The sequence below is a fragment of the Myotis davidii genome, unplaced genomic scaffold (genome assembly GCF_000327345.1).
Source record: "Myotis davidii unplaced genomic scaffold, ASM32734v1 scaffold59, whole genome shotgun sequence".
Classification (NCBI taxonomy): domain Eukaryota; kingdom Metazoa; phylum Chordata; class Mammalia; order Chiroptera; family Vespertilionidae; genus Myotis; species Myotis davidii.
The window spans coordinates 1,565,724-1,588,879 of NW_006293001.1; the positions used below are offsets into that span (position 1 = coordinate 1,565,724).

Here is a 23,156-nt window from a genome sequence, read left to right on the forward strand (position 1 = left end):
CGATTCCTCTCAGTGAGGAGGAAGATAGCCCTAAGAGGGAGCTGAAGAGCTGGTGACTAAGAAGACAACCAGAAATAGTCAACGAATGCTCGAAAGTTTCAAGTTGAGGAGAGTGAATCTGGCAAAATGACAGTTCAGAGAGGAAGGAGGTAATGTTGAGTTTGAGGTGCGAACAGGAGAGGTAACCCTATGAGCGGGTGAGGCCACAGAGGAACAAGCCAAGACAACTAATATCAAAAGAGCCAAGAGCTGAGGAGGAAAAGTGGAGGAGGATGAAAGCTAGAGCAGAGAAGGGAGACGAAAGGTTGGGAACTTGACGGCAAAAAGCAAAGGGTTAAATTAAGGTGGCAAGAAAATGGTAGCAATGAGAGCCCTCAATTCATTTCCCAGAAAATTCACCTGAGAAGTTTGAATGAGAGAAACAAAATGGTAACAGAGTCAACTAAAGTATTTATATGCTTTTTCAGAAGGGAGTTAAGAATGTCTGAAGATCAAGGGGCAATAGATAATCCTTCTGTTTCCAAGATTATTTCTTTTCCTAAACTTGCTGATTCATTGTACTGATGTACTCTTTTTGAGTTGATAACTTTTTAGAAACAGGAAGCAAAGCTGCAGCTGCCTGGAGTAGTCACGAGGTCCCAACAAGATTTCTCATACACATTTCACAATTGAGAAGTTAACTAGGGCTGGTCAGCTTCTTTCAATAACTGTTCCTCCTTTCCCCCTACCCAGGTGGCTCAGGTGGTTGGAACATTGTCCCATGCACCAAAGTCACAGGTTTGATTCCCACTCGGGGCACATACCTAGGTTGCAGGTTTGATTCTATGGGAGGAAACTGATCAATGTTTCTTACATCAGACTCTCTCTCTCTCTCTCTCTCTCTCATTATTAAAAACAAACAAAAAACATATCCTTGGGTGAGGATTTAAAAAAGTATTACTTTGCCGTAACCGGTTTGGCTCAGTGGATAGAGCCTCGGCCTGCGGACTGAAAGGAGGGAGGGAGACATAGAAACATCAATGAGAGAGAATCATTCATCGGCTGGCACCTGAATGCCCCCTACTGGGGATCGAGCCCAAAACCTGGGCTTGTGCCCTTGACCGGAGCCGAATCTGGGACCTTTCAGTCCGCAGGCCTATGCCCTAACCACTGAGCCTGTAAAAAACCAATAAAATATATTTTTAAAAAAATATTTCTCCTTTGAGCCCACATCACCTTAGCACCATAACCACTGTCACGCCCCTGTTGGTCCTTGATGCTACCTCATTCCACAACCTAACACTGAAGCCCTGCCCTCTTAACTTAACAAAGTTGATCTACATTTTCCAGCATCCTGAATCTCTCTCTGACTTGGGATGTGGCTGCTTTCCCACCGTAATCTACTCTGACTTGTCATTTCTTATCACTTTATATCAGCTTTTTCACTGCCATTTCTTCTAAGACTGTAACATCTGTATATTCTACTCCCAACAAAGCTTTTTAAAAATATTTTTTGTTTTCTTCTCCAGTTTTCACAATCTTCATGCCATTCTTGCCTTTTAGACCATGCATTATTTGCACAGAACTGGGTCACTATTACACACATTTTAGGTATCTAGTCCCATCTTTCTGTTAGGTAACCCTCTAAAATATCCAACCCCTTAGAGACCCAAATTACTTACTCCAATTATCCTGCAATCCCCACTCAGGTTAATTTGAAATTACTAAATTTTATTTCTAAAATGTCTTTCCTTTTTTAGAGCTATGAATGTACACCTATCTTTTCTGAAAAGTTTCGGATACTCACTTTTCTAAAATCTCTAATTATGTCCATTGGGTTTTTGAAGCTCTAGGATGAGTCACTTTCCCATAAGATTCTTGTCATTTCCATGTCACCAACTAGTTATTCTTTATTGGAAACAATTAAGTCCGAAACAGGAATACCATTGCGCACACGTTCTCTCTCTCCGTTCTAAGACACAAAACTGTCACCAAGTCAGATCTGGTATTTATGAGATGCTCTGTGTTCAATGGAATGAAGCTCTTGGCAGATACTGACACAGAGTCCTTTCTTACTGCATGTCTCGACTCTGTATAATACATATCGAGAAAACTCTCACTGGAGTTAAACATCAAACCTGGGCATTTGCAAATGATAGGAGAGAATGAAGTGCTACTGATAACGGCAGAGAGTGATGTTTCCCCACATTAAGAAAATCCACATACAGCAAAGAGACCGACAAATAAGGAATGAATTTTCTAGGCAAAATTCTAAAATGCTCTTCTACTGCATTTGGAATACGATTTGATTCAATGGAAAAAAAAATGCTGGTTCAATTTTCCCAAATACATATTTACTATATACAAGACTATGGCGTTACTCTATCATTTAATGGTGATCGAACTCTATCTCCTTGATGTGAAAACTCAGCTTACATGATTCAAAACTAGGTGAGGCACAACGTGTCATCTGAAATTCTTTCTCCTCCTCTTAAACCTCAAGAATTTGAGGGGTAGCCTCATTCTGTTTCCTACGAAGTTGTATTTTTAGCACCTTAGACTTCACGGCGCTCTGTCTACCTGTAATTATGCTGCAAAAGGAGATGATGATGCCAGTAAAGGCCAGCAGCAGACAAGACAGCAGAAGGCCTATTTGTGATCTTGAACAGCTGCAGTAGGGCAGGGCGTGCCTGGCAAAGTTCCCTCTGACGCCGGGGCCAGACATGACCAATCCTAAGAGCCAGACTTGCTTTCAGAATAGTCCCCAGCACAAGCCATGATTTCACTGTCCTAGAAGCAAAGGGCGGCCATCGAAGTCCAAGAGGGATGATCAAAAGCGTAGCACAAGCGAAGCACCCCAGGGAGGGTGCTAAGATGAGGCTCATCAAGCTCTTCAGATCCTAAAGAAACACCAGCCGCTGACCCGCCCTCCTCTCTAAAACAACACAAAGGAAAACTACCACCACCACCGTATGGAGGGCCAGAAGTTACGTTTAGTTCCAACTTGGAAATACTAACCAAGTAAGTTCTGAAAACGTTTTTTCTTAAAATGAGAATAAGTCTAATTATTTCACCCAGGACAACAGAAAAATTGATGCTACTGATCGGACGTTGAGAACTGGGAATATTTTTCCAGGGAACGGGAAACATGTATTAGTGATATCTCCTTTCCCAGGTCTTTAAAATCCCTTTTGTAAGGGACCCTTACTTTCTTTGGATAAATAAAAGACGCTGTTATATGTGTAGGCTTTTACAGCTCAAAGTGATCAAAGGCCTTTACATCTTTACACCACAGTCCTTGCACTGCACAGTGCTTCTGGCTCCTTGCTTTAAGTGAATGCTTCCTTACTGAGCGAGTCCATGGAGCTGCAGCGAAGCAGCACATTTATATCCTACCGACAGTGTTAGTGTAAAATGAAAACTTACTGTGGAACTTTGCACACGTGTGCCCATCTCTCTTCACAAGACTCAGAAAGGGTGGCAGTGAGAACGGAAACAGGAAGATGGGGAATAGAATTCCCAAGGAGAGGAGGGTGCACAACCGGGCCACAAAAGTACAGGTGGCTAATGAACACAGGCGACCGTTTCCTGGCTGGAATTCCGAGTTTTACACAAATTTGGGATAAAGGTCGGCAGTAACTCCCTTTCTGACAAACAGTGACAACTAGAGTTTCTGTTATTATGTGACAGACTGGCCCCTAGATGTGCTCCCACCAAAAATGAGCACTCCTCCAAAGGACTGAGCTACACGTTTTTAAGTAATTCAGACTGTACTCCTCATATGCCAATGAAGTCAAATTCTACTGAGAAACTGCTCCAATTTATTTTGTTACATGGGCATATTCTGGTGATATTAATGCTGACCGGAGAAGTGCCCAAGGACTTAAAATCTGGAAACTATCACTGTGTCGATAATGAGGATTCACAGATCCATCTTGTGCTGAACCTCTCCTAGAACACAATTTATATCGCTCTATAATCAGATCAAAGAAATATTTAGCAGCTAAAAACAATAAGAGCCACTGCTACTTACGGCTGACACAGCTTCACCAGGTCCTGGTCTGTGGTGTTGGGAGGCAATCCTCGGATATAGAGATTCGTTTTGCTTAGCTGATCCCATCCTGAGTTGCTACTGCTGCTGCTGTTGTTATTACTGCTGGTGGTGCTGGGGCTGGGAGGGGCCATGGGGTGGGCTGGGACCAGAGACTGCTGAAAAACAAAGAGGAGTGTTAGAAAGAGTAGACTAGATGGAAGGTATTTAGCACCGTTCAGAAGCTGTTTGATCTGCAACAGATTTTCTTAAGCTACTTTAATATATAAACTTTAATTTATACCTTAAAAACATGTTTGTCCTAAAAAAAACACACACACACACACCAAAAAAACAAACAAATCCTAAAAAAAACACACACACACAACAAAAAAACAAACAAAAAAAAAACATTCTCCCTTTCAACATGAAATTAACAATAGGATTTTATTCAGTAGAATATTCTGATGGGCACCTTAAGTATGACTAAATTTATGTAAGATTAATTTAGTCACACATTTTAAGGAACATACCTACTGAGACTTACAATTAACTTGCAGGCAGTTATGTGGTAATATTTTTAAATACAATAATTTAGAGATCATTAGACTTTTGAAAAGGTTTTCACATTCTGAAGAACATTTGATTGAAAGTTGCTAATAATTTTATTAAGATGAGTTGGGCGGAAAACACACACAATTACTCTTCAAGTGTAAGAAAGTTAAGAGTCCAATCAAGATGCTCAAATAAGGAAAACTTCACCTAGTTCTATGATAGGCATACAGCTTCATTGAGACATCTGGGTAAGACTGACAGGAACTCTGCCTTTTGCTCTGCCTAACCTTGTGGAATTTAACCCCTGTGAGAATGGTGAAGTATCTGGAAACCTCCTTAGCCCTCACAGCAAGCAACATCTTTTGTAAAGCTCGCAACCAGGGCTCAGTGTGGTTTCACAGTCAGCAGCCACCTAGGAAGAATGACTGAAACTGTGCTCACACCCGATAATTCTCTGTTAACCAATCGAAAGCAACCACAGCCTCCGCCCCTAGGCCACACACATGACTTTTGAGGAAGTGAGTTGGTTCAGTCTGAGATGGAAGTGAGCACACCCCAAGGTGTCCTCACAGCAAATGCTCAGCAGTTTCACAGCAGGACAGACATGTTTTCATCTCACACCTTCTAAATAACAAATATACGAAGCCAAGGACAGCACTTAGGTTTAGTAACAGCTTGAAGAAATACAATTAAACAGACATTCAACCAAAATGTAAAATCTTACAGCTTGATCTTTACTACCACAAACAAGAAAATTAGGCATCTCTAAGACATAATTAAATTTCACTTTGGTTCAAAAAGCAGACCCCTTGCAATAAATGTAACCTTGCATAATCTCAACGACCCATGATGGACAGCTGGCTCTGCACCCAGTTTCTGCCATGACCATCCTAGTTTGCCAGTAGCCCAACACACTGGGATCCCCATTAATCTGACATGAAAGCTTTCGCTTCTTTATGTCCTACTAGAGGCCTGGCGCATGAATTCGTGCACGGGTGGGGTCCCTTGGACTGGCTGGCGATCGAGGCCTATCAGGGGGCCTGCCGGCCAACAGGAGGAACCATGAGAGGTTGGTCTGCCAGCTGTGTATCCCCCACCCCCACCCGATCAGGGCCCAGGGGGAGGGACCGTGGGAGGTTGGCTGATGGCTGGGGGGAGGGGCCGTGGGAGGTTTGCCAGTGGCCAGGTGGGGGGAGGGGCTGCGGGAGGTTGGCTGTGGGATCACACTGACAACCAGGGGGCAGCTCCTGCGTTGAGCGTCTGCCCCCTGGTGGCCAGTGTGTATCATAGTGACTGGTCGACAAGTTGTTCGGTCATAATGGTCCCTTAGGCTTTTATATAGAGAGAGATACTATGCAGATGCTACTTCTCACTGTCCAGGGACCATAAGTCCAAATGCTACTTTACCTCATGAGATTCGCTTTTATAAAAAAAAGTAGCAAAAAGAGTTAACAACAGTCAATGTAAAAATAAAGGACGAATCTGAACTGGGAACATCAGTATTACTTAATCCAAAACAAAACCTGCCTGAGATCAAATCCCATCAAGTGTCTTTGATTTATTAATAAGTCATTGAGCTCCAATCCTTTCCTCTCGTCCCTGGCTTTCTCTAAGGGACAGCGAAGCTGGGTTTCTAGATGTAGAACTAAGAATAATCCCTGCCCCTTGTTCTGCCACAGATGGGAACTCAGACCCTCAGCCATGCCACATGCAGAGGCCTGTGTTTCTTCTCCAAAGTCACTCAGTCCTCTGCTAGCTGCTACCTGGAAGTAGCCAGGCATGCCCTATTTCTCGCTTCAGCTCACAGAGGTGCTGGGAAGTCACACACAGCGGCCTCTCTGCCCCAAGCCTTTGATTTACACAAGAACCTGTAGCTGTGGACAACCTAGGCAAGACTGAGTTTTTTTCTTAAATCATCTTTGATGCCGAGAACCTGTCCTTGCCACAAACCTCCCTGTTCTTCACTGCAGGACCCGGTATGTGCAGAGCAGCTCGTAGGGGGATGAAACATGGTCACCATGGGTAAGGCCTGGAGCAGTCTGAAGGAAGCTGTGGACCAGGGCTCCCCTCACCCTCAGAGGGATTATACCAACACAAAGCAAATGGACCATCACACATTTCGGAGATGGCATTCCTAGTCTACATCAGCTCTAACCTCTGCTTTGCTTTGGGATGGAAAGTGGAGGGCCGGGTGTGGACCGTATGATTAAAAGAAACATTTAAAGGTATGATTTATGTGGAGTTTATTTGGACATGAAAATAGTAGGTTTTTATTTATGTATTTACTTTTGGCAGAAGTAGAAGCATGATTTACATCTCAGAATTTGCACAGCTGATTTAATATATCTTTGACAGGCCTCCATATTTATTACAGTAATATTTTCCAACTCTGGAAAGTAGGTGGGGAGCATGTAGTCTGTCCCTTCCTGCTTCCCCTCTGGTCTGCCCTAAGGGCAAGGAGTTCTCCTGTACCCCATCCCTGGTGGGAGAAGGGGTTTCCTGAACGTACCCGGAGGGGAACCGACTGACATCTGGTGAATCCTATATACACTGAGTGGCCAGATTATTATGTCCACCCCATCAGTACTTCGTTGGGCCACCTTTTGCCTTCAGTACTGCGGCGATTCTTCTTGGCACTGACTCCACGAGATTTTGAAAGGTGATGCGAGGAATCTGACACCATGCCTGATGAATAACACTGAGATTTGATGGTTGTGGAACCAGCTGCCTGCTTGGTCCCACAAATGCTCAATTGGATTGAGATCTGGTGATTGGGGGGGCCACCTAAGCAAGGTAAAGTCTCCCTCATGTTCTTGAAACCACTCCTGCACAATATGAGCACCATGGCATGGCGCATTATCTTGTTGGAAGAAGCCATCTCCATTGGGATACACCATCAACATGATAGGATGAACTTGATCAGCAATGATACTTAGGTATGTTGTGCTATTCAGACGTTTATAATGATCTGGCCCTCTAGCAACTTCAGTGCGAAATTATTGCTAATTTGCCTACAAATGTCAGGTGGTCATAATAATCTGACCACTCAGTATAGAACAAGTTCAAATTCACATGTTATCCTAATGTCAACTATTTCTCAGAACTCGCTGAACACAGAGAAAGATATCCAAAAGAGAGAAGCACTGAATTATTCTAGGTTGTCAACTTTTTATTTCCTGGTGCAGAAAATTTTTCATCAAAGATTAAGTTTTTAGAACGTGCTGAAAATAAAAATTTAAGTTCATATTCAAAGGAGAAAATTCATACACAATAGTTAAATACTCCTAAATATTCAGAATGGGTTAATGATAATTCTAAACCTGTGAGTAATAACTTGTCATGTATTGCCTGCTAAGTATGTGCCAGACATGGTGCCAGTTGCTCTATGTGCATTACTTTACCAGTGAGGCAGGTACATGATTGTTCTCCCATTTTGCAGATGAGGAAACGGAGTCTCAAGGCGGGAGTGGGGGTTAAGTAATGTGCCAAGACCACACATTTAGTAGGAGGCAGGGTTGGAATTTGAACCCAGGTCAGCTGGACAACAAAGCCGGAACCCTGAAACAGTTCTCTAAATGGCATCCCAAACATTGTCTACTATCTTCTAAAAGCCCCATTTGTAGTCTTTGGTTTTCCTGTGCCCAACCTTCCTGCAACCTTACTATATTCAAATTTCTCTAACATATGATAATACCATTGGTGGCTATGTTTTCCTAAGAAAAGCAGCCAAAGGTGCCTTTAAATTAATTTAATGAGCAAACAGCTGCTGTGTGTGTGTGTGTGTGTGTGTGTGTGTGTGTAACAAAGTTAGCTTTAAATAGGCTGGCTTTTAAAAATTTTACCTTATCTATCTTTTCATTAACAAAAAATCCAGAGTATTGAGGCTGAACAGAGAGCACTTTAGGAAAGCTCAAGGTAACCAGTGAAGAAGACCTTCCCTCCCAGACTGAAAAGCACTGACAAGTCTTCAACTGCAACTTCAGAACCAGATCACCTAAAGCAATGACATTTTGTAGTTATGCCTCAATAGCACAAATGTTAAACTTAAAAAAAAAAAAGCTTACGAAGGGAGGACCTTTTACCAACCTTCATTTTCATCACTGGTTGTCCTTTTACATTTTGTCTCTCAAAGCCCCCAAGCTGTCCTGTAATTTGAGAGACACCCTCCCTTTCCCCTGGCACTTGGATGAAGTCTGTAACTGATTTACTGGTACATAAATTCACCTAATTAAGGAACTGTGTGTGTGTGTGTGTGTGTGTGTGTGTGTGTGTGTGTGTGTGTGAGGGGGGGAGTGGGGGAGAGGAATACTACAGCTAAGTGCTGACTCATCCTAGTATTAGTAGTCTACCTCAGAGCATAGTAGTCTATTCCAGCCTCCTCTGGCCCAATTTCACTGCTTCAGGTCATATAAACAAGCTACATACCAAAGCTGCCTATCCAAAGGCAGGGGAAACGAGCTAATTCCCTGTTCATAACATTTATGGGGGCTTAATTTGCATGCCAAAGTTGATAAAAAAAACAAAGTCAGTGGTAAATAAATGGGGTGGCTCCATTAGCATTCCCTGCACAAGTGGGTGTGGGCACCTGCAGGAAGAGAGCTTGTCAGCAATCAGGAGGACTTCCTGTGTGGAAAGCACTCAGGGAGGACTTCCTGTGTGGACAGCTCTGAGGCCTCCATCCCGGCAGGAAGGCCCATGCGCCTCCTCCATTAAAAGACAGGATGATGAACAACAGGCACATGACAACTATACTCACAGCCAATCTTTCCCTCTCCATCACATCACACCCCACTAAGCCGTCTTCTCTTCTATATGGAAGCCTAAAAGTCTTTTACAAAAAAGGCAAAAATTAATCATGTGTGAACTAAAATGTATTAGTAACTGTGTGCTTTACTGTAGATGTCTATTCAGCAAAGACAATAAAAAAATAAAGACCTATCATAAATTCTATTGTCTCATTTCCTTCCTATTTCTAATAAACTCAAGAATAGTGTTCTGGCCAATCTTATAGCTGAAGCTGCCCTCTCCCCTCCCCCTTACTTAGTAACTTCCCTAAGAATTCTAATACATTTTGAAGACAAAGGAAACCTACAATCTGCCTTTCCATTACCCTTGTGTCTTCCTTAAGGTTATCATTCTTATAGTTTAGGAGGGTTATAATCCATAATTGCATCCCCACCCTGCCACCTCCCCTACAGAGAGAGAGAGAGAGAGAGAGAGAGAGAGAGAGAGAGAGAGAGAGAGAAAGGACCACGTGTTCAACGCTCAGGGCTGCCCTATCTTCACCTTATCCACAAGCAAAATAATCACTACAGTTGCTCCTGAGAACTGGCAAAAGTTATGGAACATTATCATTTACACCGGGATATAGGATAATATCAAGCTGGCATGAACTGAGTACTATGTAAAGATACTATATACTGTACTAATTACACACATTGTTCCTCTCCATAAGCTTTTAAGATCTGAAAGAAATTGAACAATTTAAGGGAATTATCAAGCAGGAAGAAGGAAAAGCATCCAAATGAGGATATTTTCTTTGTTTCCTTTTAGAAACCTGAGTGGCTCAAAGAGGGCTAGGAATAGTAGCTGAGAAAGATAAAGGCACAGGGAGCTGGGAAAGTACACAAGCTCAGCATGGAGGGGGGCGGGGGGGGGGAATTAATGAGAGATGAGAAACTGGTCAGGAAGCAGATGTTCTTCCGGGTAGGTCAAACTGAAGAGACAGCACCTATATTAATGAAACAACAGTGTCCCTTCACACATACAGGTCCTTACTTTTCCATAATGTGGGGGAAGGGCAAATGGGCATACATCACTTAATCCCATTTGATGTTAGGATAGCAAAGCTTAAAATCACATGGCCAACTAGTTAATAAAACTGGTTCTCATAGCTATGTAAGGGCGGGGGGGAGGGGAAGGGGTGTACTTAAAATATTAGGGGGACCAGCCTATAAAGTATATGATTGTCTAACCACTATCTTGTGCACCTGAAACAAATACAGAATAATACTAAATGTGAACTATGATGGAAAAAAAGGATGGAAAATTGTATGTTATACATTTTTCATCACTATAATAAAAAAAAATGGTTCTCATATCATCACTGTCCCGTTTGGTGACAAACTTTGCAGCCTCTAAGACTGTGAAATGGAGAAACAGGTTATTCAGTATTTGTGGTTGGATTACACCTGTCAGAGGAGAGGGGTCCATATTGTTGGGTTGGCTGTTCAAATATAATCTAAAAACAAAAATTCCCAATAGATTTCACATTTCATATTCTCAAAGATGCCCACCAAAGCTGATCCCTGCATGTAAAGCTATAATCTCTTCAGGTAAAAAATTTTTAAAAAAGGGGTGGGGGCTTATATTAAATAGCCTGTGGATACAACATGGCTGATTCAATGGATGGAGACCATGTTGTAGAAATGAAAACCAACTTTAACCAAAGGGAAAAGATCTTAATTAAAACAACTTGGACAAGCTCTTGGTGGAGGTAGAGGCTGTGAAGGAGTAAGAAGAAGAAGGGGCAAGTAGGTGTTGAAAATCCATGGTAGAAAACACACCATAGATACATGTGATTCCTGAGGTCAAATTTCCCTTCAAGGTTCCACCATGAAACTACATTCCTTATCATTCAAATGCCTTTTAAAGAACTGATTCTGTGCTCCTGCATGAAAATCAGTTCCATTGTTCCATTCCCTCCAAAGGTCTTCCCAAGAACCCCACTGATGCCACAGGTTGCCTACTGAGAACTCTGGGCCAAGAAACACACCAGAGTTCTTTTCCTATTTGTTCCTTCTAGTTTCTGTAAAAGCATTTATAAGAGGGGAGATGGATAAAAACCAACACGCAACCTCCATTAATATATATCAACTCATCTTTGACAAAGAAGCAAAAGCAATACAATGGAACCAAGATAGTCTCTTCAGCAAATGTGCAGGAACAACCGGACATCCATATGCAAAAAAAATGAATCTATACACGAACCTTACACCCTTTGCCAAACTTAGCTCAAAACTGATCACAGACCTAAATGTAAAACACAAAAACTCCTGGAAGATAAAGAGAAAATCTAGATGATCTTGGGTATGATGCCTTTTCAGATACAACACCAAAGACACAATCCATGGGGGGGAGGAGGGAGGGATTGATAAGCTCGAGTTCATTAAAATTAACAACTCTGCAAAAGACAATATTAAGAGAATTAGAAGACAGGCCAGAGACTGCCAGAAAATATTTGCAAAAGATGTATCCTATCAGGACTGCTATTCAAAATATGTTTTTAAAAATCTTAAAATTCACAATAAGAAAACAAACAGCCCAATTTTAAAAATGGGCCCAAAACCTTAATAGACACTTCATTTTAAAAATATACAGTTCTAGCAGGTTTGGCTCAGTGGATAGAATGTCGGCCTGCGGACTGAAGGGTCCCAGGTTCGAGACCAGTCCAGGGCACATGCCTAGGTTTCAGGCTCAATCCCCTACTTGGAAAACATGCATGGGAAAACCTCAACAGGAAAAAAATTAGAAGCTTTCTGTACCCTGGATTTTAAAGAGTTTCATCTGGCCCCTGAGGTTTATGGCTGGCTGTGGCATCTTAGCTGGCTCAGCACATCTACAAACTGACCTTTGAAACTGATTCCAGTTTCCTACAGGAAGTCAGAACGGCTCCAACGCATCAGGCCAGCTAGTCCAACACTCTGGCCAACCATGCTTCCAAGGGACGTGTGCTATTAGCTTTCCCGCAGCCTTCAGAGATGTGTCCCAGTTTTTCTTTGGACCCAATTTTGACTCAGTTACTCCTAAATTTGTCATTTTCTACTTGGCACCTGTTACATTTCCTGCCGGCATCACCACTGGACTTTAGAAAACAGCTTATTCCACATCCCTGAGAAATTCCCACAGGCAGCGCTTCCCTGAGAACATTTCGCCCAGTGGTCCTCAAACTGCAGCGAGCTCCTCCCTCACGTAGGAGCCTGAAGGTGCCCTTGTGTTTGAGGACTCCCAAGGCAGTGGAATTCAATAAATACCATTTTTAACGCACTAAAAGATATACAGATGACAATCACATGAAAAGCCGCTTCACATATGTCATCAGGAAATAATTCAATAAAATTTTAATTTAATAAAAATTAAAACAACAATATTCTACTTACTATATACCTATTAGAATGGCCAAACGGTGCAACACTAACACCACCAAATGCTGTGGAGAACAAAGAGCAACAGAAACTTGCATTCATTGCTGATGGGAACGCAAAATGGTACAGCTGCTTTGGAAGAGTGTCTGGAGACTTTTACAAAAAACTAAGCGTACTTTTACCAAACGACCCAGTAATCACACTCCTTGGTATCTACCTAGAAGAGTTGAAAACTTATGCCAATCCAGGGGCTCTTCAGAGGGAGGAATGAATATCTAGAGCAAAGAGGATTTTTAGGGCAGTGAAAACACTTTGTATGACATTGTAATGGTGAATACTGTCATTAAACATTTCTCCAAATCTATAGAATCTAAAACACCAAGAGTGAACCCTAAGGTAAACTATGACACTTTGAGTGATTATGATGTGTTCACCTTTGGTAAAAAATGTACAATTCTGGTGAGTGATGTAGATAATGGAGAAGACTATGTATGTGTGAGGGCAGGGGTATATGGGAAATCTCTGTACCCTCCTCTCAGTTTTGTGGTAAACCTAAAACTGCTAAAAAAAAAGAGTCTTATTTAAAAAACCAAAACCCAACATATAAATACCAGACTGAAGGAGTTAAATCCAAGTCATTCACCAGAAAACTGGAGGGCCAAGAAAGGAAGTGAGAGGATGAAGCAATAGGTTCAAAACTTCCTTACCAGAGAACACATGCATTAGGAAGGAAAAGCTTTTAACAGTGGGCTCCTGGCCTTACCTACCCTTAATTGCATCACATATAATAGGTAATATGGTACAGTTTCTAAAAATAGTGAGAGTTCAACCAAGGGAAGATCAGGGACGAAGGAGCCTGAGACAGAAAGGTTGCAGAAGGCTTCACAGAGGGCTAGACAGCTGGGTGAGCTGAATATTAACGACAAGCCATTACCAATAAGAGGAATGGCGGTCCTGAAAGGGGTGGGTGTGAGAGGAGAGAAGGAGACCACAAAGATACCAACAGGAGGAGTCATTCTTCATGAAAGTCAGTGGGGAAAAACACAGTCTTGGTTGGTTCAGAAGATATGCTAGAACAACTTGATTTTGGGGTGGGGGGTGGGTATTGGGAAGGTAGTAGGATAACCTAGAAATTGAAGACAGAAAATGGATAGGATGTCGTCAGGTATTACTGTAGAGAGTCTCTGAGGGAGAAAAGAGAATTTAAAGATGAAAAACAATCCTAGCTGGCATGGCTCAGTGGTTGAGAGGTCAACCTATGAACCAGGAGATCATGGTTCGATTCTCAGTCCAGGCTGGTGGGGGGTGTGCAGGAGGCAAAAGATCAATGATTCTCTCTCATGATTGATGTTTCCATCTCTCTCTCCTTCTCTCTTCCTCTCTAAAATCAATGAAAATACATATTTTTTTAAAAGAAGATTATAAATGAAAAGGACAACTGGTGGGGAACATAAAACTAGGGAAATTCTTTCCCCTCCTCTCCATGAAAAGGTACATAGAATAGAAATATTACTGGATGGAAAAATCTGGATATCTGGATTCAAATCCTGCCTTGGCCAGGGACTGGAAGGTCACATCTGGGAAGCTCAGTTCCGCACCTGGAAATGCACAGGTGAGGCTGGGTGATCCTGAAGCTCCCTTCCAACTCTCACTGCTAACACTGGAAAATAAAGGTTTCTTGCCATCGCCAACTAAGGCACATCAAGACACAGACAGCCAGGACCTGTGTTCTCCTATCTGCCTGCCAACAGCCAGAGAAATGGTCTGCAGGTTAAACCGGCAGACCAGGCCAACCATGGATTCCCTACCTCGTCACCGATCACAACGAGGAAATATTATAAATACATGTGCTACGCTAAAATGACAGCTAAAGTTTAAAGGAGCAAAACAGATTTTAATGATGTAATATTCAGAGTTCCTGAAACCAGAGTGTTCTTAAGGTGAAAATATTATAGCTGAAATTACCTTAATAACTCAGATCTATCCAGACTCTACGCTGGCGAATAACCTGGCTGGCATCTTTTTGTTTCCACGAGTAATCAGTGTAGAAAGGAGCCCTGAACATTCTGTTTGATCTTATATGTATAAGGAACGTGCAATAGTTCTAAAACCGCCTTAAAGCTCAAAACAATAAGCCAATTACATCCTAAGCAGCCAGCTATTAGAACAGGGAAAACACGAAACCCTGCCCAACTCCAGGTGCAAAGCACTCTTCTGGATTCCAAACGCAGGTGTGTGTAAAGTGCCTTTCTCCTCCTGAGCCCCGTGTGTGTGTGTGTGTGTGTGTGTGTGTGTGTGTGTGTGTGTGTTCAGATCCACACCAGTTTTCTTCCTCAACACAAAGCCTTGTGAAGGGGACAAGAATGAACTCTTCTTTTCCTTTTTGCTCAAAATAAGTTGAAAGAAGAAAACTTCCTACGGGAAGTGCAGGATCATCTTTATCGGGACAGTTCAGAACACCTCTGTGGGGCTCTGCGTTTCCTGCCTCATGCCGGCGGAGGTAGGCTCCCGGCGTCCCCAGCTTCCTCCCAGCTGTTTTGTTAAAGGCCATGCACAGCACAGTTCGTATCTTCTCCCAGTATTTCTGGTAAGTAAAGAACTACCGCTGAGGCTGCAGAAGCTCCTGGCTGGAAACACTCTATTTTTAAATATCCTTTCTTCACATCAAACAACACTTATTGAAAGTATTGTAAGCTGATTAACTTAACATTAAAGAGAGAAAGATTATGAGTCAGCTTATCCAAAAATAAAACTCCAAATGAATTTATTCAAGTTAATTATTTATTTATTTTTTTACTGGCAAAGGGACATGTGAATGAGCTTACAGTACTGCGGGTTTCACAAATTAGCTCCTAGAGAAAAAAAAAAGCATTATCTGTACTTTCAGGAAACTGAATGAGTATATTGAAATCTCCTCATAAAAATTTTAAAAATGAAGTATTATCTGAGTGTTGTGATATGTCTACAACCAAAGTAAAGCATCAACAGAAAGAAGTTTTCAGTCGTAAAAAATGAACGATTATATGTCTGACTCATGATAAAATCCAGCAGCTTAAATCTGATACAGTGTGGGAAATCAGTACAGAAAAGCTCTTTATTTCATACCTCTGTGTGTCTGTGTAAATGTCTCCGTGTGTGGCTGTGTGTGAGTAAGTAGAAGGGAGTAAGTAGATGGTTGTCTCTGAGAGACAAAACACAGTGTTGTTGTTTTTTAAACTTTTTTTTCTTTTTCCCAGAAACCCACCTAAAAAATTAACTTTTTGCCTGAGATTTCAATCCTGTATACACACATACTGGCACAGACATACAGAAGTGAAACAAAAATGTTGTGTTATTTTCCTTTACCATATGATATGCAGTGTACCCTAATATTATCTTTTCTTGCCGACAGCAACCTATTAGATTGATTAGAGAGCCCACTAATATTGCCACTTGCAGGTTAAAGCACAGTGGTCTGCTGCCTTTCTCACACTTTGATGAGCACAGAAATCACTTGCTTTGGAAAAACGCAGCTTTTGACTCAGCATTCAGGTGAGGCAAAGCTTCTGCTGCTCTTGCAAGCTTGTCGGTGATGTCCACGCACAAAGCAAGACTCAAGGCAGTGAGGGTGTGTGAGGATGAATTTCAGAAATGCCCCTTTCCAGCTTCAAAAAGGAGAAAGCTGCATCTACTCACGACATGAGATAAAAATCTTGTTCATCTGATTTCCAATCGAGTATCTGCTCAGAATCACAAAATGTTAGAGCTGAGAGAGACATCAGAGATCACACAATTCAATAACTCTCCACTGGAGATATAACAGAATCTTCAGATAGGTCTGAGGAGTGGAGGTGGGGGCAGTATTTTTTTTTATCAGAGGGTTTGGCTTTTAAAATGTTGAGAAACACTGATCTTATCCAACCGCTCACTTTTCAGGAAACCTGAGGGCCAGAGAAGTCAAATATATATATATCCCCAAGGTCATACAGCTAATTGAAGGCAGAACTAGGTCTCCATGCCCACCCCCACTGTCAAAAAGCACTAGTCCTTGTTTGGCATAAACACTGTAGCAAGGATGAAGGTACATGCCATGTTTTCTAAGACTCTTAAAAAGGAAACTTATATGTTAGTCCTGTTCAGTCATCACAGAAAAGAAGGTACCTATTCTGTACAGCCTCTTTTATACCTTGTATTCCCCATCCACCCTGTGTTTTTAGATGCCTTACTTGGATGTTCATGTCTAGTCTATGCTAGACAAATAGTTTCTTGCTTACCAAAAAAAAAAGGAGGGGGAGGCTTATACCATCTATTAAATATATAATTTTTTAAAAATTCTTGTGAATGTTAGCATGTCTATTTTTGTGTTTATAATAAAAAATTGTGAATAGCACCTACAGTCACTACCTATACCATCTACAAGAAGATATAGAAGTCAAATAGATTATTATAGCACGTAGTAGCCTTTCTGTCAGAAATGTACATTCAAGGGCACCTGACAATTTAATGGGCTTAGATGAGAAAGCTTTGAAGAATCACTAGAATTGTCCAGCCACCATCTCCAATCCTGTTTCCTTAAAAAAAAAAGAAAAGTTGTAAGAATTTTCCTTTCCTGTGTAACAGTGCTGGCTATTTTCCTGAAGCATCACAATGACTATACTCATATGAACAGGCATGTGGGCCCTGTTCCCAGCAGCTGGCTGGTGAATTTGGAGAACTGCTTCTCTTTTGACCTGATCAGCATTTCCCCATTTCTGCAGGGGCAAGTTCTCTGACATGTCAGACTTCTCTTGATGGATACGACACACTTAGACGGAGTGCGTGCTGGTGCCAACAGTCCTCAGGTTCCTCCCTGTAGGGAGCCAGGCCCTGCACTACGGCCCAGTCCCTCGGGAGTGATGCTATCATCCTTGGAACACCTAGTGCCCTGGAAGCTAACCAATCCACACGCTGGCCCGGGCCTGCTCTCTTCATCCTTTCTGAGAGAGAAACTGAAGAACTTCATTTTGGCGGTAAGCAGAATCTGGGAAACAGTTTCAATATTTACGTAAACCAGACATGGCTCTTTTTTTTCCCTTTTAGTTTTTAAATTATTTCGCAATACTCTTGATTTAGAGTAGGGAGTTGTTGCTCAAAAAGAAAAGCTATTAATCTCCCTGGATATCTTTTTATTTTCTTTGTGTAAAGTACATCAGCAAGCATCTGTTTCACCACTATACCAGAACGAGCCAGACGTACACATGCTGGTTACTGAAAATTTCAGCGGGAGCTTTTCCGAGGGAGCCTGGACAGAGACCCAGAACCTCTGTGCCTGAGGGGTTTGGTGTGGGGATCACACTACCACAGCAATACGGCACTGTTACTACACTTGGGTTTTACCCACCCTTCTTCCTTCTCATTTTATTTAGCTTCGTTATAATATAAAATAAAATATATTTTATCTTTTTTCACATAATCAAAATATACCATCTTTCATTCTCAACCCCAATCCCAGATTAGTCTAACTTGCTAAGTGACAAGTACCCAAAGAGAGTTTCATTAGTCTCTGTCCTTCGAAATGCATAAAACAAGAAAACAAAACCATCCTTTCCCACCCCACACGGACAAGTTTATGAAGAAAATTGTGCCGAAATGGAAACTGGCTTTGGGCGACTCCACACTCAGGGACCTGTGAGGAGGACCAGCTCAGGCTCCACCCGCCCTAATCCGCAGCAGCCAGTAAGCATTTCCAGCGCAGGAACGGGAACAGGCCGGAGCCCACACACTGCCATGGCCCCCAGCCCTGCAGACAGGAGCCAAGCCCCAGCCAGCCTGCAGCCACGCGCAGATCACCGAATTCAGCGAACATAAAGCAGGAGGATCGAAACTTCAGAGCAACCCCAACACTGTCAAATCAGTTTGCTAAAGAAGAAGAAACGCAGGATGGGAATACCGTTTTTAAATTTCTATTTCTCCAGGCAGAAAACATACCTCCTAAAACCTAAGTCTTTCAATACTTCTTTTACATTTTGTACTAGATTTTATCTCAAAACAGTACTCTCTGCCCAATTTAAAAACCAGAGCATAGAACAAAGAAATGAACGAAAAAGAATTGGGGGGGGGGGGGGGCGCGGGGGGACGAGGGCGGTCAGAACCAGGCACGGTAATTTCTAGTATGGGGAAAATTTAGGAATGAAAAGGCCCTCTCGCTGCCTTTTCTACACTGTTGATCAGTCAGGACGCCTGAGGAGCGGGTCCACACCTCACCACAGAGAGGACACTGGCTGCTATTCCGCTCTGCCCTGCAGCCCAAGGGTTGCTCCAGTTACCTAAGAATGGTTCAAACTAAAACATCACCCTGCTTTTTTTAGAAGAACCAAGCAAATTAAAAGAAGATACAAATCTAAAGGATCATTCAATCCTGCCTGGATACCTTTTTTGAATGGTCAGACATAAATCGTAAATATTGAAGCCAGATTTACCCATAAAATCATGAATAGGTTATCTTACTCTGCTGTCCCCAGAAATACACACAGAAACTTTGCCTGTATTATAGACTCTAACTTCATCTTTGTTTTCTTATTGCAAAATCCAATCTTACCTTGCATAATAGCTAATGTGCAAATCCTTGCTAGCTGTTATCCTTCTAGAAATAGACCAAATGCCAAAAACCGTATTTTTCTCTTAATTGAAAGGGGTAGGTTCAGCTATCTATAATACTTTTTCTTACTACCTAAGTAATCTAGGCATTCTTATAAATACCCAAATAAACAAAAATCAGAGGGAAAAACACTTTAAATCAGCCGTGGGCAAACTACGGCCTGCTGGCCCGTTTGAAATGAACTAAAAAAAAAAAAAGACCGTACCCTTTTATGTAATGATGTTTACTTTGAATTTATATTTGTTCACACAAACACTCCATCCATGCTTTTGTTCCAGCCCTCCGGTCCAGTTTAAGAACCCATTGTGGCCCTCGAGTCAAAAAGTTTGCCCACCCCTGCTTTAAATCATGGCGACTTATTGAACACATGATTTTTCCTGGAGATCTGAGTGTCATTCATGGTACTAATCGCTAACATTGTTGAGCAGTTACTATTTTTGAAGCAAGCTATGTACTTTCTATGTATTCTTTCACTTAATCACAACAAGGTAGGTATGGTTATCACCATAACACAGATAAGAAAACAGAAGTGAAGAGATTTTCTCCAGATCACCAAAGAGGTGGTAGTCTGGTGGTGACATAGGTCTTTCTGACAACCTCTTTAGGAGCTAAGCAGAAGGCAAAATAGGGAGTAGGGAGGAGTTTGCCATTCAGTTTCATTGAATTGGGGGCCTTATTTGATACACAATTGCACTAATTAAGGCTTTTAGAAAAAAATAACTTTTGCCATGAACCACTTACCTATGTCATAGTTTGAAAATCTTCCTAACGCCCATCAATAAAACATTACCAAAAGTTTGGCTCAAGACACTGATTGCAAAACAGTGAAACTTAGTGACGTGTCCTTCCAATACCAACAGTGCAGATTTATTACGAAGGAATATGGCTAGAGAACAGTAAGGCCACTTGCTTTCCTTTAGATCTTCTCAACATACGATATTTTAATCTCAAGAAAACTTTAACATTTTCTACTATAATATTTACACATTCGAATTAAATACCAAATCTCGCCCAGGACCCTATTAGCCCCTCAAGGACACATGACCACATCCTTCCCGTTAGAGCAAGGCACCTGGTCCAAGAGTTTTTGTGTGTCTGGTGAGGGAACAAACGTAGACCGGCATTTGTTACAAAGCATGTCATTGAGGCAGTTGCTAAAATGCTGTATGCTGAACAGCTCTGGGGCATAAGGCGGTAAAAGAAGTTAGCGAGAGCTAGCTGGTTGTAGAGCCTAAGTATTTTAGGAGTTTGACATCTAGAGAAAAATGCATCAATTATCTTGTTTTCCTAGCTGGAACAAGATCTCTACTTTCACAGAAAATCTACTATGTTTCCTTTCTAGACTAAAGCATCTCTGGAACCATTTCCCAACTCTCTGACAAGTAGACTTTTAAATTCCTAGTTTAAACTTTGAAACACTGGGGACACTAAACAAATTATGATTGATAGTGAGAATTACAAGTCAGAGAAAAGTACAAGTTCTAACAATCTTAATCTTACTGCCTTTGGATACCTAAGATATGTGGGTATCTGTCTTTTCAAAACAGATTAATCAGAATTACTATAAGCCTTCAAGCAGATGTAATCACTTTGGGATCCTCCTGCCCTTGGTGATGGCCACATCTGGTCAGGCAGTTGTTATTCATTCTACCCGGGACACACTTTATTAAACTCTCACAGGGAAAATGACACCTTCCCTCCTAGACTTTTCACTGATTTTTGAGCTCAGGAGAGTAAAACAGAGAGTTATTTGGGACTAATTTCTTAAAGGAGTCATCTGAGTGGTTTGATAAAATTCTTTCACATGAATCACAAACCCACCCACTTCTAACACCAGCATGGCTTTAAAAAAAAAAAAAAAAGGCAACTCCTTGAAATACACCTCATCTCTTTCAAAACTTAAACATAAGTATAGCATCCTAATACGATTTAACTGTGCCTCGTCTGTGGCAAGAAATTTAAAATTTAGAGTTTGTGCAAGTACAATGATACATGTGCATCAAGCTATGCCAAAGTTAAAATACAAACAGGGACCAAGTGGAAAATGGCTGTGTTCGTTTCCTGGGGCTGCTGCAACAAATCACTACACACTGGGTGGCTTACAACAACAGAAATTGATTCCCTGAGCTCAGGAGGCCAGAAGCCTGAAATCAAGGTGTCAGCAGGGCAATGCTCCCTCTGAAGGCTAGGGAGAACCTTCCCTGCCTCTTCTAGTTTCTGGTGGCATAAGTCCAATCTCTGCCTCTATCTTCACATGGCCATCTCTCTCTGTGTCTCTGTGTCCTAGCTTCTTCTTCTTCTTTTTTTAAGATTCTCTCTTTTTTTAAAATATATATTATTGATTTTTTACAGAGAGGAAGGGGAAGGGATAGAGAGTTAGAAAACATCAATGAGAGAGAAACATCGATCAGCTGCCTCCTGCACACTCCCTACTGGGGATGTGCCCACAACCAAGGTACATGCCCTTGACTGGAGTTGAACCTGGGACCCTTTAGTCCGCAGGCCGACGCTCTATCCACTGAGCCAAACCGGCCAGGGCTGTCCTACCTTCTTATTAGGGCACAGTCATTGAATTTAAGGCCCACCCTGAATCCACTTGAATTTAGTCTCAAGACCCTTAACTACTTATATCTGCAAAGATCTTAAGTCACATTCTGAAGTTATAGTTAGATATGAATTGTTGACACACACCATGCTTTCTGTAAAGGCTTGATGTTTAAGAAATGTTTTAATTTGCAGAGAGAGAGAGAGAGAGAGGCAGAGAGAGAGAGAGAGAGAGAGAGAGAGAGAGAGAGAGAGAGAGCTATCAATTTGTCGTTAAACTTGATGCATTCATTGGTTGTTTCTTGTATGTACCTTGGCTGGAGATCGAACCTGAAACTTTTGCATACCAGGACGATGCTTTAACCAACTGAGCTACCAGGCCAGGGCTAACAGCTGATTTTTTTACTTCCCGAATCTTACTTTTAAAAATCTGAGCATGTAATTAAAACATGTATATAAAGTTACTGTACATAAGCACCCACCAAGTTTTAATAGCCATTAATTCTTTAACCATAATTCAATCCAGAAGAAACTTATGGGGCATCCTGTCCCACCTCATACACAAAGATATTTCTCTATGCCATAGAGATTGGGGGTGAGGTGGGGAATCATGACAATACAGCCGATGACATAATTTATTTCTAAAACATTTTTAATTGCTACAACATATAACAAGTCTAGTCTCCCCTTCTTTGATTCACATTTAAATCTTTAATGATACCTATTGCCCCCATCCCGGTATTCCTTTACACCTTCAAACAAGTGTCAGTATCTGAGCAATTTCTTTCACCTAAATAACTTCTAGGGATAAGTAGGGCTGAAAGGACGATTCTGAAATCACAAGCCTGAGCTCAGACCACACTGCCGCTCACTCACTGTGACCTTGGGCAAATAACATCTCCGCGTTTCAGCTCTTCATCTGTAAAGTGAGGAGGATACCCTCTATTCCAGCTCACAGAGTTGTTGTGAAGATTGCACAAGCTAATTACTGTTGAGCCCTCAGCCAAATGCCAGGCTCGTAAGCAGCACTCAGTAAATGTCAGCTGCACTTGAGTTCACCTTGCTCAGGGTCCCTCTCTAAACTTGGTATCCAGTTGGCCACGAGGACTGTGCCCAGGACAGGCACTACCAGTTCTAATCTTGAAACTGACTCATACAGGTAAGTAGCTTCTCAGTTCCCCTCCTCCTACTCGAGACTCCTGTGCATAGCCAGAGTTAACGAAAAAAATAGAGCAAAATGGAAATGACCCTGTGGGTTCAAAAGTGGAAAATGCTGCAAAAGGCAGAA

General features: G+C 41.8%; 1 protein-coding gene across 1 annotated transcript in view; it reads right to left on the minus strand.

Annotated features, from left to right (window-relative positions):
- The window catches only part of RBMS1 (RNA binding motif, single stranded interacting protein 1), a 227,848-nt gene that overhangs the window by 90,050 nt on the left and 114,642 nt on the right, over positions 1-23,156 (minus strand). The window contains exon 2 of the mRNA XM_006766478.2: positions 4,013-4,188. Coding sequence (XP_006766541.1) covers positions 4,013-4,188 — 176 coding nt within the window. The remainder of the gene's footprint in view (positions 1-4,012; positions 4,189-23,156) is intronic.